Below are 21,240 nucleotides of genomic sequence, written 5' to 3' on the forward strand. Positions count from 1 at the left end.
GATGGAATACATATACACGACACAACGGATATTAGTCTTAATTGGTTCACGAAATGGTTTTAAAGGCAAGACAGGCCATATTAGGGGATGAGACGAGGGGGTGGTTGGGGAAATAAAAGGAGGGAACGAAGAGAGGTGAACATCTTTTATACAGGGCTTTTTACACGGGGACACCGAGCTTAGCAGAGCTTAGCGGACTTCGGGGTTTTCACCACAATTTTCCTTTAACAGTGCCTCTTTCACACGCTTCTTCTTCACCTTTTCGACAATCTTTCATTCTGACCCTTTCATTTCTTTTATTTTGAACTTTCCGCAGCTTTTACACATGCTGACGCACACTTATGGGCCCGGCGCACTTTCCACGAACCCCGGTTGTCTCCACGCTGCTACAGGACCACCGCCTTCCCTCTCATCATGGCATGGGATACGCGCAGCTACAGAGAACATTGCATTCGGCCAAAGACCATCCAGCAACCCCCACATGCCCGAGGCACTGTTGGAGTGGAGGAAGTGGACAAAGAGGGAGTGTGCGGGAGAAACGCCTGAACCGCCGAGCCATGGGCGATTGCAGCTTCAACCGGGGTTGCAAAAGGTGCGTCAGGGCGTGTAGTCGACTCCACACTTTTCTTTCTCACCACAAGTGCTCACCCCTCTTCTGTCTTCCCATGCACTCCTTTCTTCCTTCGGGTGTATGGATCCATTTACTGTATAAGTGCTGTCATTGTTATGAGGCATCTGAGGAAAGTTTTATCGCATAGAGGATAATAAGGAAGGTATGCGTGCTCTGAATTCTTGAATATGGTTTGCTTTGTCCTTTTCTGAATTTCCCCACTCTATTACTTCTGTATAATAAATTAATGAAAGAGTTGATTTTGTGTCTTGACTAATCCTGCTCTGGTTTGATTTGGGACAGCGCTCCTGGGACAATTGGTCCAACAGAATAATTGACACGATAGACAACAGAGTGTGATATGTAGCGTTGGCTTGCTCGGCCAACTCGTACCCATTACATAGTCGCATTTTATCCCCAGATGACCCTCAACATTTTTCATACTGATCAGATGTGGCGTTCCACATAGGCAATTATGATGTCATAACGAAGGCACCTTTGATGTCATCAAAAAATCACATTCCCCATGAGGAGTACTTGCCGTGTGCTAAGATTCAATTTTTTCCTTGGTGCAGTTTCAGAGATACAGAGGCCAAAGTTCTTCCGTTTTTTTCCAACATGGCTGCCACATGTTGGATTCCGGCACACCAAAATCCAAAGGATTCCGGCAATTAACAAACAGATAGACAGACAGACAGACACACAGAATGGCACACACAACCGACCAACATAATTGCGAAATCCGAAGGATTCTGGCAATTAGCAAACAAACAGACAGAAAGGGTGAAAACATAACCTCCTTCACCTTCGGTGGCGGAGGGAATAAGAGAGGGGGCAGAGGGAAGTAGAATATTGGAGGAGGTGGAGGAATGAGTTGGAAGTGAGAGGGCAGGGGAAGGAGGCAGCTTAGTGGATGTGAGGGGGGCAACTTTGTGATGGGGGAGATTGGAGGGAGAAGGGTGAGGGGGGAGATTGGAGAGGGAAGGGTGAGAGGGGAGATTGGAGGGGGAAAGGTGTGGAAGGAGCTTTTGAGAAACCTTTCTAATTTTTTTAATAACAGCTTGTAATTGCCGTCTAAATTAAATGTGTGCCCTCTGGGTCATGTGGTTCCCCCACAGACCCAGACTCCAGCCTTGGTGCTCAAGCCCGTATGCTGGGAAACCCAACACCCATGCTGCAAACTGTGCGTGCGTAACCTGACACACCACTTCACTCATGTCACGACCTCCTGCTGCACTCACACTGAGCCTGCACAGAATTCACATGGAACCTGTGGTACCTCCATGAGCCTCCCACCTGCAGCTGCCACTCCCACTCTGGCCATGCCTTTCTGCACGACCCTCACATGGCACGTGCATCAGCCCCTTGCCAGGACTGGGACGTCTTGCCAGGCTCTGCCTCCGGGTTTGCTGACAAACTTCATTGTCTTGTGAAGTTCCCGATGACTATCTCTGTGACTTGTCTGAAAGGCCATGAAGATAAATAATTAAGGAATCTCGTATGTTCGTTGACATCATGGGCGCGAATCGGTTGGGGTTAAGGGGTTATTTTATTGTTGGCTGCATCGTTTATTTTTGTGCGTTGCTTCATTCTTGTTTCCTTCCCCCTTGCCAAGTTTTAGATTCGATTGTGGAACGTTCTCTCTGTTTCATTTTTTTCATGATTCATAATGTTCTGGGATATGTGACAACTCATCTTATTACTTCGTGTGTTTCCACTCTGTGCACTGACTCATTTGAATGACTAACAAGGTACTTGCACAGGTACCAGAGCAAGTCGAGTTGAGTAACTGCAAAGGTTCTGTTTCATGTCGAGATGAGTACCTGCACAGGTGCTGTTTTGAGCCGAGGTGAGTACCTCCACCTGTGTGGTTTAGTGTCAAGTCGATAATTATCTGCACCGGTGCCATTGAGATTTGAGGCGAGTACCTCAACTTGTGTGGTTGATGTTGATGTGTCTACCTCCACAGGTGCCATTTCAAGTCGAGGCGCGTATCCTTGCACAGGTACCGCTCGAAGTTGAGGTTAAGTACCTGCACAGGTGCCGTTTTGAGTCGAGGTGAGTGTTCAGATCGACAATGTCGTTGTTCATTACCTTGTGGGGACTTCCAAGACCCATTCTATGGTGGACGAAAGGTGAGACAAATCGATGGAAGCGGACCAAGCATGCGATTCTATATGCTTCATATTATTGTTATAAATCAGGTGATGTAAGGAGATTGTTCACAGTGATACCATTGTGTTTGTACAAACCCACTTGATCTGTAAACTCCTAACTTTGTGGTTTATTTTAACTCAGCCTATGTGATCATTAAAGCACGTTCACATGATTACTATGTAAACTTCTTTGGTTGGGTTTCAATGTCGTCCATCAATTCCACCCTGAGAACATTCGTTTTCGAGTTCACCATCACAAGGCTAGTCCTGATATCCATTTAGCATCCTCCCCTGTCACCTCGTCCCCCCCCCCCCCACCCACGTCCCACATGTTCTTTAAGACAAAATTAGTAAATATAGCGGCTTATGTATGGTAGGTCACATGTCATAGACCCAATGTGGACCTTGCATGACTGTTCACGTGAATACTAAAATCCCACAGTTTCTCCTTTGCCTCATGGCTGAGATGGCTATCAAACTCTCCCATGGAGACTTCTCCCAATCTGTGATGAGTGTGGTTGTGAATTTGAGCTTGTGCATAGTTTCTAATGACACTGTCATATGAGCCTTCTGATATTTGTCACACACCCTTGATTTGTTTTTTTGTAACCAGCTGATATCCTCCCAAACCAGTTTTCACACCCTTCGTGCCATCCCATTCCAGTTCCCAGGAACTGCTCCTGCTTTGACTTGTTTGCTTTCTGTACAGGTGAGGACTGCCCGTCTGGCCTTGGAATTCCGGTCTGGGGTAGGATCGTGGGTTTTCACACGAGTGTGGGTTATCGGACCACGGGTCCACATAGGGTAGGATGGTGGGACTTCCCACGAAGGTTTGGGAGATAGGACCGACGGTTTGGGTTATGGCAGGGTTTTGGGTGTAAGACGACGAATTCAAGCACCGCAGACCAGAAACATCCCGAGCTGAGAGAGCGATTGTAATTACAAGGTTTCATGAACTGGGAGTATGTGGGAACTTACCACCGTTAGTTTGTTCATCGTTTATGCAAAGTTTGTGTTCAAACAAACACATGCAAAGTTTGTTAACTTTGTTCCTTGTTCATGCCTCAAGCCTTGTTATAGGATAAACAAATCATGTTACATTCACCATGGTTTCATTCAAACCAGAAGGTTTCCCTGGGTTGTTGGGACAAGTTGTGCCTGAGTTCCAATTGTTTTCTCGACAGTATCCAAGGACCAAGTGTCATGGAATGTGGTACATTTCTCGCCTACAGGACGGGGACACTACTGTTCACTGTTCACTTCAATGTAATTACCAAAGACATTAGGAGGCATGGACAAATCGACACAGTCGATGATATTTAAACCTCGGTTACAAACATCATGGCCATGAGCTGAGTGCCAAGATGCCATGAACAAGCGTGCAGGACAAATGGTGGATTTATTATCAATATGTCTGTTTGCCATAGTCATGAACGGCTCTTGATTCAACATCCATTCTGGTTGTGGTTATGTACTAAATATGAGCTTCTTGTTTGAGACCAAGGCATAACTTTTATGGTTAACCCTTGAAGACTTTTTAAAGCCATTCCTTTTTCCTCTATGCAAGCTGAAGTCTTTACAAAGCTATATTAGTGTGTGTGTGTCCTCCATATAGCAGCCTGAAACTTTGCATGCATCCTAAGAAAACTCCAAGGAAGTGCATGGCTGAAAATTGAGTGTTTGGGTTAATTAAAACACCCCTTTTGAAGATAATTAGCGGCCTTATTTAATTATATCCTTCATCAATCAGGCACATCCTCGGTCGGCCTGCGTTCCCTTGCTGGGGTCTTAATTCACCATTTCTCCTTGCCTGCCAAACAAGTCGAAACAGCCTTGACTTGGAACAGGCGACAATGGTTTCTTAATGATAAAGCTTTCCTCACTCATATAATTGAATGCCTCATTTACATACCTATGAATCGCTGTATACATCACTTCTATAAGTGCTGTAGTTCTCAAATTAGTAGCTTGGAGTGATTTCATGGATTACATGATGCGATTTTCCACGAGCTACTCTCACGGACTAATTAAAGTATATCATCAAAATACTATTGCTGTTTTGAGAATCGGATAAAGTGGACTAAATAAGTGTCTAAATCTGGAGTGAAATCTGAAAAGGTTTAGAAATTGGCGGTTTATTTGGTTTTTGCGGGTACGTCCCATTACAAGTTGTCTTGCTATCGCTTGCCAAGTCAGCCATTCCTTATCAACTGTTTTGTTGGAGTGCTTGCTTGAGTGCTTAAGCAATGTGGCAATCACAGTAGATATCACATAGTTTGTATCAGGAGGTCAATTTTCTCGAAGCACAAAGGGATATGTAGACAGCACACACGTACGTTGCATAAATGGGTAGCTTTGGATTTGTAAAGGGACTTTTCCCAGGTGTGTGTGTGTGTGTGTGTGTGTGTGTGTGTGTGTGTGTGTGTGTGTGTGTGTGTGTGTGTGTGTGTGTGTGCGCGCGCGCGCATGCATGTTTGGTTACGTGCGTGTGGTGCATGGGATTTCCGGACCAAACTCACACCCTAGCCTATGGTTCGTGTTTCCATCGTGCGTGGTGCCATGGTGGAGGTTTCATCTTATAACCTCGGCAGCATCCTCCTTTGTCCTTGTGCCTGTTTCTAAAGCAATTGGTTATTTTAGATGAATTGGGTGTGCTTTTGAAAGGTTATGCTCTTAAAACGGACAGTTGGTGACAGCAAAGGCCTCGTTGAGCTCATGTGTTCAAGTGGAATGATATATCATGAAAGAAAAGAAAAGAATGTGTGAGATAAATTGCCTTCCGTGTGAGAATCTAAAGAGTGTGTCTGCGTGGTTTGGCATCGGCAAAATGACTGTGCTCCCTCTGCCTGCCCAACACTCTGACTCCCAGGTCCGACTGGCCAATGTGAGCACCACCATTCAACCCATAATCGTTCTCTTGCGAAGCCCTATGAAGCAAGCACAGGACGCTAATGGCCAATCAATGCCTGTTGGCCTGAAGTTTTGATAAAGTCCGGAGAATGGCTGCCATTGTGTCCTGCGTTACCTAGGGCTACCATACATTCGGTATTCTTCGGACATGTTCTCCTTTTCAGTTCTTAAATCTCCGTCTGGTTGGGTGTTTTTAAATATCGAGAAATGTCCGGGATTTTGCCATTTTTTTTTGCTTTTGCATTTTCAAAAGGATAAATTTTAAGGTTTGGGATACTTTTTACCGGTCTGGGGTAGGATCGTGTTTAAATGGTTAAATCATTTTTGGTTCACGGGCACCAGCAGTGACCACTATTTTTTGGTTCTCGGGCGCCAGCAGCGACCACTATTTTTGGGTAATCGATCCAGTCGAAAAAAAAAAAATCCAATTTTGTTTTTTTGAGATTTGTTCTACCCTTATTATCAGTATTTAAAATGGCGATTTCAGTTAATACAATGGCGATTTTGATGAAACTTGGTAGGTAGGTTCATACCATGACCTAGTTGTGTGCAAATGAGAACCGTTGCTATGGACACTACCGTTGTCTAGCAACGGGACTTTGAAATTTTTGAAAAATCATAAAAAAAATTTTTTTTTGAAAAATCGGGCCACGAACGACTGTGGGCAGTACATTCAGCCATATTGTCAAAAATTTCCAGCTAGATCCAATGAAAACTGTCGGAGAAGATAGACTTTGAATGAACCCTGGTCGAAAACAATTAAAAAAAACGAAGTTCGTTATATCTCAGAGACTATGAGTCCGATATACATGAAACTGGTATGGTAGGTTCATGGTATGTCCTAGTTATGTGTGAGTGAGAGAACCGTTGCTATGAACTCCTCCATTGCCAGCAATGGCCAAAAAACCTCTAAATGTGGGGGTATTTTAACGAAAAAACAATCTGCAGCATTAACCCTTGAAGCTATAATCATGAATTTTCTTGTGCTTAATCCTCAGGTCATTCCCCATCGAACGGGCCCATTGCGTCAGGTTCTATTGGGTAGTCGACTACCCATATCCGCCTACCGGATTATCGTTGTGTCTGTCCGTGTGTCTGTGACTCTCTCCAGAGCATAGCTCCATGACGTTTGATGCGATCTTGATGAAACTTGGACACAAGTTAGATATCATGGTCTAGTTGTGTCTTTTTGTATGAGGGGCATCCCACGCCCCTTGTGGGTGGAGCCACGCCCCCTTGAACTTTTATATTTCTTTTTATTTTTTTCTCGCAATTTCATTTCCTACAAGCTGTGCGTAATGTCCATAAGTACAACATATAAAAAATCCGATTTGATTTGGTCAATTTTGATGGAAGAGATAGGTTTTTACGGTAGGACTTCCTCAAAAGCTTCCACTAACTCAATTGTACCTATCGTGGCATTGTTTAATAATTCCCGCGAACCATCGTCGCCTCCCGGCTAGTTGTACCTTTTCTTTCGGTGATGAAATGCGGTTATGTAATATTTGGACCAGGACATTTTGGTACAAGTCCGTGCTACTCAGTCATGGCGTCATGGACGTGTTCAAAATGTACATAATGGACGTCCACGGGGATGCTCAGTCTGCGATACAGTGTCTTTTCTGGTTCCGAACTGGACACACTCTTGTTTGATTTTCTTCAAGACCTCTTTACAATGCAAAACGAAGGTGTAAATTTAAAGACAAAAATCCCGTGTTTTTGAAGTTGTCCAGGATAATGGGAACCTGAATGCTTGGTATGTAGAGCTAGTAGGTACACGTCTCTGTGGTAAATTAAGGTGTTATTGATTTACAATCTCATGTGCAGGCTTGTAGGAAGAGTGGCTGTCAGACAGTTTTATCAGGGTTGCTAATGTTGTGAGAAAGGTCTGCACACCCCTGGGATGCAGCAATACCAAACTTTAATGTGGCTGCAGAAACTCTGTTCCCTCCGATGGTCGTGTGGGATGGGCAGGGGATCGGTGGCCACTGGCGGTGCACTTTTTTCGGCGATAACAGTGACGTGTGTTTGGTGGCCACCGGGACAGCCGTCTCGGCTATTACTCCTTTATGCTCGAAATGTAAAGGCCGAGTCACACCTTGACGTTTTAGCCAGCAATGGCAACGTATCAAAATGTATGCAAAACGCTGGCTTACGTTGAACTTTGATGGTTTTTTTTTAAGATTCGGACGTATTCATAACGGGTTGGTCGTATGCATAACATATTAGTAATGGACACAGAACGTTACTTTGTCTTATAGATAACTTATACCAACGAATGCTTAGCCTGTTCTCGGCGTTCACAACCTATGCCCAACGATGGTCTAACTTATGCATAGCGCGCTGCACGTACCGCCGACGATCACGTGGCGTAGCCTATTAAAAGGCTGCCGCACAATGATTCAAATCATAACCGCCGGAGAAATGGAAGTGTCAACATCACAGTCACACCTTGGCGATCTTGCCAGCGTATGCCGACCTCTGAAAAATGCGTCTAAAACGCTGACGCACGTCGAATACGTTATGGGTAAGTTTGGTATGCGTGAATAAAACGCTAAAGTATGCTATCATCTGTCGTATTTAGTGGAGTACGTCTTGTAATTATAAACGTGTTAAACATTTTACGACGTACTTGCCGTATGACACACGTTCCTCAAGCGATGGGAATAAGTTGTACGCACGATATGCGAACGTTGGCACACGTCGACAAAAGCTACTTGTAAGCTACTCATAAGTCGAAATACGTCGAGCTAATGTCTAGCGTACCCGAAAGTTATTTCTAACTTATGAGTAACGTGGTTTGAACCAATTCCTGACATATTTTCAACGCACATTGACGTATGTAGACGTATTTGATTGACGTCTTCCGGACGACCAAATAACTAAATGAACGTGTTTCTAACTTACAACTCCCATATAATGGCGTATTGGCAGCGTTTAGGGGAATTGGTATATAAAATTATCCCCGAGCTGAAGTGCCGGTCATCTCTGCCAGAGGTCGACAGAAGCAAAATCAAATTAGGGGCATCTATAATCGAAAGGTGAATTTCAGGTCGAATTCGCTTTATTTCAGTGTCGATCAAGTCGTATCTCGGCCACAGAGTAGAGGAGTGCGATGACGTCAGCGCGCACACGCAAAACATTTACGTGACTCCACGACGCGTCTGGTCTCACGCGTGGTGTCACATGACGAGCCGTGACGCAGCGGACGAAATATTTTTTATACAATCATAAAACGTCTCTTTTGCACCGGAATTTTTACAGAGACATGTAAAGCGTGTTCTAAAACCCTCAAAAATGTAAACATTAACCTCACAGACCCCAACAGTAAGCATTCCCTCGAGGAGACAATTCTAGGCTTCATCCCGTGCCTGCCAGAATCCGCGGCATCTCGGCACCCACACCCACCCACCTAACGCATTTGATGCATTTCCCTCATTAAAGGTGAATTTCAGGTCGAATTCGCTTTATTTAAGTGTCGATCAACCTTATGCAATGCAAAAGGTGGAAGCATAATTGAATTTGAAGTTAAAATCAGTATGGGAGACCGTGTTGAGGTCTCCGGCGCACCACAAGGCGGATAAAAACTATAAAATCGGAACGAGAGCAAATTTCAAAAAAATGGCTCGTGTTGTTCTAGATAATAGTCCATAGTATCTGAATCACTAATAACATTTGATCTCTCTTGATAAATGAGGGAGGAGATACGATTTGAAATCGACGATTTTCGCAACTTTGACAGCCTCATGACCTTGACCTCGACCTTGGACGACCTTGAAAGTTATCAGGTCAGGTATGGGAGCATGTGCCAGAACAGCGCGTCGCTGCGTCCACTTTCCGCCGGTACTCCAGGGGCCTCCGTCTGGCCATCCCCCAGGCAGATGCCAGGCCCATCCCCATCTCCTTGAGATGATGGTCAACCTGCTGAAACCATGAGGCACGTGGTCGGCCCACTGGCCTCCTCCACTCATGAGACTCCCTCGCTGAGAGAATCTGGTGAGCAGGATCAGCGTCAGGAAAACGAGCCACATGTCCATACAGCCGCAACTGACGCTCACGGACTATGCAGGCAACAAATCTCATCCGAGTCTCTCAGCAACCGCTCGTTGGACACAAAATCCGACCAGCGATAGCCAAGGATTTTCCGAAAAGACCTGGTACCAAAGGAATTAAGTCTCCATCTCAGATCCTTGGTCAGAGTCCAAGTCTCACACCCATAGAGCAAGACTGAAGTCTCACACCCATAGAGCAATACCAAGGACCTGAAGACTCGGACTTTCGTCCTCCCGCACAGGTACCAGCAGCGCCACACCCCATGATCCAGTGAATCCATGACTCCCCAGGCCAGATCCAGACGTCTATTGACCTCTGACTCGCAGCCAGCAGAGACATGAATATCACTGCCAAGGTAAGTGAATCTCTCCACGACCTCAACATACTCACCACAAACAGACACAGACAGGACAGCAGCATCCAAGATGTCACCAAAAGCCTGGATCTTAGTTTTGACCCAAGAAACCCGTAATCCCAATGGCTCCGACTCCTCATTCAGCACCTCGAGGGCTCCCAAGAGGATGTCCAAAGTCTTGGCAAAGATGACTGCATCATCTGCAAAATCAAGGTCCGAGATCTTGACATTCCCAAACGATGCACCGCAACTTGATCTCTCCGACATCCTCCCTAAAATCCAGTCCATACAAGTGCTGAAAAGTGTGGGGGCAAGTACACATCCCTGACGAACTCCAGTAACAACTGGAAATAAGTCAGAGATGGTACCACCACACTTCACAGCACTCTCAGTACCAGAGTAGAGTTCAGACATCAGATCGATCAGTTTTGGTGGCACCCCACGAAGACCAAGAATCCTCCAGAGGACATCCCGATTCACTGAATCGAACGCTTTACAGAGATCAACATGGGCTGCAAGCAGCCCCTGCCGAAACTCTCGTCTGCGTTCGGTGAGGACACGAAGTGCAAGGATACGGTCAATCGTTGACCTCTTTGGTGTAAAGCCTGACTAATCTGGACGCTGGTGCTCAAGCAGATGGTGGCGAACCCTATCGAGAATTATCCGAGCAAAGACCTTGCCCGGCACTGAGAGCAGCGTCACTCCTCGGTAGTTGTTGCAGTCTTGGCGATCACCCTTCCCTTTCCAGAGAGGGACACCAAGGCCCCTCTTCCAGTCAGTTGGGATGATGCCTGTGTTCCAGGCAGAGCACAAAACTGCATGCAACGACACGAGTGCAGCATTTCCACCAGCCTTGAGAAGTTCAGCATGGATGCCACAGATCCCTGGAGCTTTGCCCCGTTTCAACTGGTTCACCGCAGCCCGTGTTTCCACAAGCGAAGGTGGACCACAGTTGATTCGAGGGTCAGCAACAGGGATTGTAACACCCTTGACGTCCAACTCGACAGCTGGGGAATCAGCCTGGTACAACCGCTCAAAGTAACCGGCCCAGCGGGCCTTCACTTCAGACTCCTCTGTCAAGAGCCTACCACTCTCTGCTCGAACTGTAGTGCTCCGAGGGATGGGCTTGGATGAACGTAATGCGTGAATTCCCCTGTAAGCGGGACGAGAATCACCTGTCCACAGGTGATGCTCTACCCCCTCACAGATTCCTCGCACATAGGCCTCCTTGTCCACCCTCAGTGCACGTACAGTTTTACGCCTCAGCTCCCTGAACAGCTCAGCTCTGCCATTCAGCCTGGCCCTGCGACTCTGGTCAATGGTATCCAGTGTCCCTTGAGAGACAAAATTCTTCTTTGCCCTGCGGTGAACTCCAAGGCATCCACCGGCAACATCAAGGACGGTGGTCTTGAAGGCGCTCCACAACTATTCAGGACCCCTCAAAGCACCCAGACCCCCCAAGTGTCCACTCAGCCTGTTCGCAAACTCCTCAGCTACTCTCTCATCCCTGAGCTTGGCAACATCCAGCCTAGGCTGGGATGTTACCATTCTCCAGGATTTAAGGTGCAGCTTTAGAGTTGCTTCAACAAGCCTGTGGTCAGTATTGAGGAACTGAGCACTCCGGTAGACCCTGTAGTTCTGGATCATCCTCCAACGACCGTCAATGAGGACATGGTCAATCTCCTTTGCCACACCGCCATCATTGGAATACCAAGTCCAGCGATGAGCTTGTGGGCGCTGAAACCATGAACCAGCCACCCTAAGTCCATGACTTCTTGCAAAGGCAAGGAACTTAGTGCCATTCTGGTTCATAGTTCCTGACCCATGGGGACCAACACACACCTCATAACCATCCCTATCAGTTCCAGTCGATGCATTGAAATCCCCCAAGACTAGAAGTGTATCTTGTCTGGGGCACTGATCAACCACAGACTCGAGTGTGGCGTAGAATGCATCCTTCACGGTGAGATCACTCGCCTCAGTCGGAGCATAAACAGAGACCAGGGAAATGACACCTAAGGAGTGGCGAATCCTTAATCTCATAATACGCTCGTTGACCGGTGTTACCTCAATTATCATTGGGGTCAGCTTATTGGACACAGCTACAGCAACTCCTTGGGTATGGTAACCATCAGAGCGACCAGACCAATAGCAGGTGTAACCACCCACCATTATCTCGCCGCAATCCGGTCTCCGAACCTCAGAGAGAGCTGCATTCCCGATGTCCAAACTCTTGAGCTCAGATGATAACAGAGACAGGTGATCATCCTCTCGTAGGGATAGGACATTCCAGTCACCCACCCGAAGGGACCACCTCAGGTTTACCCAAGGAGACCGCCGTCTGGTGGACGACACCTCAGCACCACTCCGACACACTCTCCCGCAATCTGACCCAGGGATGTTACCCTGTGGTTTCCCTCCTATCATCAAAGATTGGGGGTCCCGAAGGCTTTGCCCCAATCCCGTCATCCGGTGAGCTGCCCTGCGAAGGGAAGCTGTGCAGGAGGTACTCCACCGGAGTGGGTTTTCAGATTTTTTTGCGTTTTTGCGTTTTGCGGAATGAAGGGTTTTACGGTGGCCGGAGTGCAAATCCTGCCACCAACCTCCTAATAAGAAGTGACCCAACTGCAGGAGGACGTCCGCAGACACAGTTGGGCACTAGATATGGATGGCCGTTGGCTCACAAGGAGCTCCTCCGCCCTTTGAAAGTTATATCGTTGTGCATGTCTCATCGACATCTATCCATTCCACTATTTGTTATTTGTCTCCACTCGGTTTGATTGTGGACGGACAGATGGACGTACGGACGTTCCGTCGGGCGGACAGACTTCGAGACTGGCTTTATTAGGTCATCTCTACTGAGATGTAGAGATGACCTAAAAATGGGGTTCACACAGGAGGAACCCATCAGTGTTCCAGACTCCCTGTTTTTTTGTTTTTTTTCTTCTTCTTCTGCATGACAGTGATGTTGACACTTCGATTTCTAGTGCAGTTATGATTTAGATCATTGAGCGGTAGCCTATTAATTATATTATATTATAACCGCACGAGAAATCGAAGTGTCAACATCACCGTCATACCGAAGAAAAAAAATCAAAAAAAAAAAACCAGGGAGTCTGGAACACTGACGCTAAACATTACCTCGACGTGTTTTGACGAATGTGTAACTTTCAAGTAACGTGTGTTGACGTGTGTCAACGATCGTGTAACGTACCTAAAACTTATGGCCAGCGTAGCGGAACTTGTGAGTCATACGCTGGCACAAGTCGTAAAATTTCAAGCATGCTAAAATTTGAGGACAACCGCAAAGTACAACGATGAAAGCCAGCGTACTACGACGTATGGCAGTGTTTTTCAGCGTGCTCTCATTGTTTCCAAAACTTACCCATAACGTATTCGACGTGTGCCAGCGTTTTAGACAAATTTTTCAAAAATCGGCATAAGCTGGCGAAAACGTCAGGGTGTGACTGGGCCTAAGCTCACCGACATGAAGAAGCGTTCCATTCAGTGCTGGTTATGTAATTATTACCACGATTCATGTGTTAAATTGTCTGGGCATCATGCGGCGATGCTCATGTCCAATTGGTCATGCCCTGCCTGCCTTGGGATTGCACCAAAGCCCCCCACCCCCAGCTATCCCGGCCCAACCAATGGACTTTTGCACCTCCTTATTGAGATGTTGTAATAATCTTAGGGGACTCCCAAAGGTGCGTAAAGTAATCAAGGGTGCTCGTATTCCTGTCGCCGGTGCTCTTAGCAAACTTCTCTGTGACGTTGTCCTCGAGAACCAGACCCCCTTGGCCTGGTATCGTCTCCTTGTTTTTTTGTTACTTTGGCCTTAGGGTGTCCGACAAAGAAGCTCCGCACTCCCCCAATGTCCCTCTCCAGAGGAGCATTCTCTGTTTTTTTTTTTTTGGAGAGTCCCTCTCAGGAATGTCCTCTTTCAAAGTTAAAATATGGTCACCCTAGCATTACCTCCCCATTACTTCCAAGCTGCTGTCGTGTGTGTGTGTGTGTGTGTGTGTGTGTGTGTGTGTGTGTGTGTGTGTGTGTGTGTGTGTGTGTGTGTGTGTGTGTGTGTGTGTGTGTGTGTGTGTGTGTGTGTGTGTGTGTGTGTGTGTTGTTCATAAAGCATAATATATTCTCTCTGCTAAGTCCCCTACCCCACCCCTCTCTCCTTCTCTTTGTCCCATTCTCACTCCACCCTGTCCTAATACAGTGGAGCACCCTTCTCTCTCTCTCTCCCTCTCTCTGTCTTTCTGTCCATCAGTCTCTCTCTCTCTCTCTCTCTCTCTCTCTCTCTCTCTCTCTCTCTCTCTCTCTCTCTCTCTCTCTCTCTCTCTCTCTCTCTCTCTCTCTCTCTCCCTCTCTCTGTCTTTCTGTCCATCAGTCTCTCTCTCTCTCTCTCTGCTTCTCTCTTTTTCTCTCTCTCTAGAAGTATCCAGACAGTAGTTATGTCTGGACAGTGGTTATTTCCAGATGTGTCTGGATGGTGGTTATGCCCGGACGAACCCTCCCCTCGCACTTCTTTCTCCTCCCCTCATGCTACATTCCCTTCCCCCCACCCCTCCTTGCTTCTCTCCCTCCTCTTTTTCTCTCTCCATCCACTTTCTTTTCGCTCAACCCTCCTCAGTATTCCCGTCAGCGAAGCGACCGGTGGTATTTGCTAGAAGGAAATAAAACGCCTTTGATGGTGATTGATCCACCGTGGAGAGAAGAGTAACTCACGTTTCGAGCCTTACCCTTCATCAGAGCAAAAGAGCACGAAGGCTAATGTCCGAAACGTGAGCTTCTCTCCACTGCATGGCAGACCAATCACCATGAAAGTATTAAATTTCCTATTGTTTTAACTTATCTCGCCACCCTCGCAGATCGCGGATTTTGTGTTAAGATTGGCGATTACATTCTTTCTGAAGTCCTTACAGTCTACAACACTCCACTCCAGTATTAACACGAAGTTCACTTCATGATGACACATCAATCAGTTGACTTTGCATGGTTTGGTGCTTCATCGTAATATGTTATAAAATATCCCTGTATCGCTGCAGCTGAGGTCGAATCACAATCAAGATGAGTTGGGGAATGCTTGAGAGCCTGATGAAGGATGTAAATCATTACTCCACACCTGCAGGACGTATTTGGCTCTCTGTGCTTTTCCTCTTCCGGCTGATGGTACTGATTGTATCTGCGGAGAAGGTATCGTGTACATACAGTGCAAGGATCACACACCTTGTTCACATTTATGATGTCGGTCCCGTCATGCAGACTGGCTTTAGACTGTTCATGGAATGATTAATTTCACTCTCATGATACATGTCATACCGTTATCAATTGGAGAATGTGATCTACACCAGATCCAGTGTTTTCCACGGTTCATCTGTTCTGGTGCCACACTTATGGGTTTCAAACACCAGATCATTATCAAACTAAATTGGTGACATGGAATGAGTGAAGGAGGAAAAGACATACTAAATAGATATGTGGACATTGATTTTGAGAGGATTAGCAGAGTCGTATTCAGATTGAAAGCAGTCCAGATGAATGAATAATGGACAGTAGTTGTGTTTGGACTCACCAAAGCCAAGAGAAAGTAGGCAAGCAGCAGATCCAGAGCATGCGTGTCATGGCATGGCTTTGCTTCCCACCTCATCAAGAAACACATGCAGCTTGTCTCCAGAAATGAATGATGAGATGTGACCATAGTTGATGGTAAGGTTAAACACGGAATATGATGAAAGGGTTCTTGATGGTTTTTTCCAGAGACGCAGAGTATGGGGTTAAAGACATTCCATGAAGACATTGGAGATGTCAACGTCTTGCTCTTCTTTGTGAATTCATGAGGAGATTCGTAATGATGCATTCTCGTTGCTGTGTTGCTTGTACAGGTGTGGTCAGATGAGCAGAACGAGTTTGAGTGCAACACGGATCAGCCTGGATGCGAATCCATTTGCTACAACTATTTCTTCCCATTATCACACGTCCGCTTCTGGGCACTGCAGGTCTTATGAATCACCAACCTAAACAACATAACTAGGCTACAATCACATCACACTAACAGAACCTGTTCAACTATCACTTTGCTGAACATCTTCACGAACATTGACATTTGTATCACTTCATATGTTGGAAGCTGGGTTTAAAAATCTAAGGACGGGATGCATGAATGAGTTGAACAATTTATAATGGGTTAAAACTGACATTCTTTAATAGTGTCGCCGGCTCATGGAGGATTTTTTTACAGTCCATATAACACCTGCAGAACAGGACCTCAGGATATATCCACTTTGTGTGACTCATGTAAAGAGATCATTGATACAATGTCGGAGATTTTAATGTATTTACAGCAACTTGAGTGGTCCCCTCTTCGGGGTGGACTGGTCTATGAAATTGACATTTAATTAATTATTTTCCCGCTATTGGCTGCAGTAAAATTCTACGGAGATGTCCTCCATTGATGGGGTCTGATCTCGACTTGATGTCTTGGCGGGTTTGACCAGTTCACCCCAGGAAGGAGTTTCTGCTCCATGCTTACGAGGGCCTGAGATGCTCTCTCTCTCTCTGGGTTGGACTGGTCTATAAAATTGAGAATTCCATTCTCTTCCTGGTACTGGGGTGCAGTGCAATCCAAGGGAGATGTAGAGAGCTGTAGCTCTGCTAAGCTTATTTCTAATAGGCAGAGCCGATGCAACTGTTTAGCTACCAGAGCCGATATATTGTTACAGATTTCCCTCGGGGTGGATTACGAGGGGAGTTCTCGAATCCACTTCCCTAATGGCGATCCTGAAGCCGCTGCCTCTGCAGATAACTGTGCTGTGTGATGGGTTGTTAACCAACCCCAGACGCTGTCTGAGACACTTAATTTATATAGGATCCAGCGTCCATATCCCACTTTACCTTTCCGGCAAATTAAACCCCCCAGGTAGGGAACTGTGCTCCCCAACGTGTAAGTAGTTGTAGGATAAGGCCGAGCGTTACCGTAGGTTTAAGTGTTGGCTTCTGACTACTTGTAATAAATCGATGAGGGTGAACTCCCTGATTGCAACACACTACATTTAACCAATGGAAACAAACAGCTGGACAGTTTGGAAGGCTTATTATTCACACGGCATGTATTTACAGGTCAAACAAAAGTCACGTGTAAAAGCGTTATCTAAGCACAAAAGCCCCCTTTGACAATCACTTAGTATGAATAACTGAGGCACTACTTTTATTCCAAGAAAAGAAGATTAGCAAGACTGATAGAGAGTGAGAGCGATGGGGTATGTTGTCGATCCTGCTCTTTTCCGCAAGTGAACCGGCTGGCTCACGTTTTACCGAACTAGGTGGGCGATATTGGTGTGTGTGTGTGAAGTGCAAAAGAGTGTGACGTGGGACATGTAAGGTGGGTCCTAAAAAGGACCATTGTCACTTCTGTTGATTGCTCTGGCATTCAAAGGGAACAAGGGAGATATGGATTAGGAGAATGTGTCCAGGAGCTCTTTCTTTGTCCGTCCCTCGCTCTGCCTTGGGTTGCCCCTCTCTCGGCTCCAGGCTCCGGTTTCCACTTCAAGCTCCAGTTTTCACTCCAGGCTCCTCTGATGTCCTCGTTGCTCCCAGACGCGACCACACCTGGCTTGAATCTCTGCATCGGCCTTTTTAGGTGTGTAGCCTGTCGACAACAACATCTGCACGCTCCATCATCCAGCAGCTCTCATTGCCTGTCTCCTGTGATCCGTTGGCTCCTATTGGTCGGCTCGGAAATCCCTGGCATCGTTCCTTTGATCGGAAATTGACTTGGTAGCGTGTCGATGCTTTCTTTGAGTGATGTTGCTGATTACGTCGTGGATTTTTTTTCTAATGGCATCGCTGTTTTCTCCTGGCACATACTTGTGTTCTTTGCTGTGCTGTGGAGTCATTGGTTTTGTAGGAATTATGTCGGGTAAAGTGTTTTGTCAGTGTCTTGGATGTGAGAGAGACAGAGAGAAAGATAAAGAGGGGTCAAAGAACAGGGAATAAAGGCATTCACTATGGGGAGGGAGGGGGGTGGAAGGCAGGAGATGCCCAGAGGAGTCGCTCGAGAGGGATGCACGGGAAGCTTCGTACGCCCTTTGCCGCAGTTCGTGTTCCAGGTGCTCGTGGCAAGTCAAGCTCTACCTTGCCCTGCCAACATCATGCCCCCTCCGACCAGAATAGGCTCCCCCTCCTCCTTGAGCAACGAGGATGGATCACAGAGCCAGACATTTTGCTGCCATTACGACTGTTTCATCTTGACTTCGTTTGAACTGGTGAACCCCAATGTTGCAATCTTTTGTCAGCAGTGTGTGAGTGTGTCTGAGGCCTAACTACTTGGATACATAAGGAATTTAGATGCAGGATGAGGCCATGAGGCCCATCATGCCTGCGTCACATCAACAACAGACCAATTCATATAAAAAGGAAAAATGCAAAATGCATCTTTCGGTAGATTTTTTATTTTGTACTTTTTTCTTTCCCCCGGAAGGGGGAGTGGGCGAAGGCGGTTCTTGGGTGAGAAACACACATCAACCACAATGCCATGCGTGTTGATTTATAATTGATCTCCCAACAAATACAACCACACACCACCCCTTAACAAGACACCCCCCCGCCCCACAGACAACACTTCGCACAGATGCAATCACCTATTAATGCTCAAGCTACCTAAAAATCCTGTCAACATCCCTATACCCCTCTAGCTCCATAACTTGCAAGTACCTATCTAATTCTAATTTAAACTTATTGACTGATTCTACTGCCACTACATTTCCAGGGAGACCATTCCATGCATCAACTACTCTCTGAGTAAAAGACCCCTGCCTTGCTACCGTCTTAACTCTCCTCTTCTTTACACCCCTAGTCCTGTCACTGTCTACGCTGCTAAATAATTTTTCCACACTTATTTAGTATTTTGTCTATGTCACACGTAAGGTCTGATGGGATGGTGCAGAGGTAATGGCGTATTGAGCTTTAAGCTGTGATATCTGGATGGGATTCTCGACCCAACGATAAATTTTCAGATTGGTGCTTCGGAGGCATCACAGAGTATCTCAACCCTTGGAAAATTTCAAATATCCCTCAATACATTTGCACAAATATTTCTTAAGACAGATGTCTCGTCTTCCAGCAATCCTACGGTGTCTTTTGCGGAGTAGGCGAGTTGTCGTGGACATCCTGAACGAATTACAAATTCCAGCCTAAATCAACTTCAGTCTCCAACCTAATCTGAAGATTCTTGATCAGAAGATTATTCATCAAATCCACTTTGACGAGTCGGAAGCGAGTTGTGCAGCCATTATCCATTGCGTGCTGATGCTGAACAATCTTTCCCTCGATTACGTCATGCAGATGACGTGATGACGTGATGGCTGTTTTCTGGAATTTTTTGGAACAGTACCCGCCGGGTTCACCTTTTTTTAACTGCAGCACCTCAAAAAATTATTCCAATTAAAAACCACATTCCAGTTTTTGTTTATTACTTAAAAATCGATATAATCAAAAAGAAAAAAATATCAGAATCTGTGGACCTTTTACTCTCCTCTTCTTCACTCTCAGGCTATGGCCCCTGATCCTATCAATGTCTACCGTGATGAATAATTATTCTGCACTTATTTTGTCTACACCCTTCATTATCTTAAACATCTCCATCATATCACTTCGTAACCACCTCGTTTCTAATATTCAGGGTGTTTCAAAAAAAGTGGACTATTTGAACGTTTTATTGCAGAAAAATTACAAAAGGTAGCAAGTTCAGTGATGTATTTCTGGAAAGCATACACCATGCCATTTTCAAATCGCTCATTATACTGCTTGTAGTTGACATTTTCAATGTATGTTCCACCTCTGTTCAAGCAGACTTTGATCCTGTCTCCAAAATTCTCCACAATTTGTCTGCAAGTGGCTGGTGTGGTAGCCTGACAATAATCCTCCACGTCTTGCTTCAGGACAGCCAGGGTTCAAGGTTTGTCGGTGTAAACTTGACCTTTGGCAGCACCCCAAAAAAAAAAAAATCCAATGGATTCAAATCTGGGCTGTGGGATGCCCACTCACGTGCTGTACCCAGGCTGATGACAGGATTTCCAAACAGCTGGTTGAGCAACTCGATGGTTTCACCTGAATTGTGCGGTGGGACACCGTCCTGCATGAACCATGCAAGTCTGAGTTGGTTTGGAGCCAGTAGTTGAGCGAGATCAGCGCGGAATCGGCATAAGACCTCGTACTACCGCTCGCCGTTCACTGTCACCATATTACCATTGGCGTCCTTGAAGCAATACGGCCCCAGCATGCCCCATCTGTCATTCAATGCACAGAAGCAAGTGCACTTGGGGTCCTTGAAATACATCTCAGACACCTCCTCAGGAGGCACACCCCAGAAGATGTTGTTGTGATTGTTGATAGCCCATTCAAATGGAAGTGTTTCATCACTGAACCGTAAGGAGTTGATCCAATTTGGGTACTTTTCCATTTGTTCACTGAAGCAATCACACATTGTTTCTTGGCTTGCCATGTCATTCAGTTAGTTTATGCCTCACAGATATGATGTATTGGTGGACCTTGAGTTCAGAAGTGAGAATGCACCACACAGGTGAGGCTGAGATCGCCAGTTCTCAGGAACACCGACAGTGGGATTTCTTGGGACTTTGATGGCAGAATCTTTCACAAGATCAATGTTCCCTTGGTCCTTAGTAACACTTGGTGGGTGGCCACTGTTGCCTCTATTTTGATTTTTCACACTTCCTTGTGCTTGGAAGTGCTCCACAAACCGCTGAATGCTCCCATTGGATGGGCCATTACAGGTATGAACATTGTAATACTGACAGTATCGTTGGTACACCGCAACGTAGGATTTTTGTCTCAAACCACAAAGTCATGATTTCCACTTTTTGTTCCACTGTGAATGCCATAGTTGATGTTGGGTCCTACTGACTACTTGTTTGAAATGGTATACCACCACCACCATAACTTGCAAGAGAGAATAACTTGCATTACAAACGACAGAATATCAGGCTGCTCAAATAGTTCATCGATTTTTAAAACGCCTTGTATTGCAGTTGAAAATTTATTTTAAAATATTAGCTTCATGTTTGGCTGTGGCCCAATTAAGCCTAACGATTGATTTAAGTTCGCAAATAAAGGCTTCTCGCCCATATAATATATTGTTG

The 21,240-nt window shown here is 45.9% G+C and overlaps 1 protein-coding gene across 2 annotated transcripts in view; it reads left to right on the forward strand.

The window, feature by feature from the left end:
- The first annotated feature begins 3,322 nt into the window (after positions 1 to 3,322).
- LOC147011301 (gap junction beta-2 protein-like) overlaps positions 3,323 to 21,240 on the forward strand; it is a 39,849-nt gene continuing 21,931 nt past the window's right edge. For both annotated transcript variants that reach the window (XR_015051989.1, XM_085858264.1), the window contains exons 1-3: positions 3,323 to 3,475; positions 15,133 to 15,280; positions 15,970 to 16,083. Coding sequence is in view for 1 of the 2 variants with exons in the window: in XM_085858264.1 (XP_085714390.1) it covers positions 15,155 to 15,280; positions 15,970 to 16,083 (240 nt within the window). In the remaining variant the exon portion in view is untranslated. The remainder of the gene's footprint in view (positions 3,476 to 15,132; positions 15,281 to 15,969; positions 16,084 to 21,240) is intronic.

This window comes from Eptatretus burgeri, chromosome 15 (genome assembly GCF_056783735.1).
Source record: "Eptatretus burgeri isolate ZD-2024b chromosome 15, Ebu_testis_v1, whole genome shotgun sequence".
Lineage (NCBI taxonomy): Eukaryota > Metazoa > Chordata > Myxini > Myxiniformes > Myxinidae > Eptatretus > Eptatretus burgeri.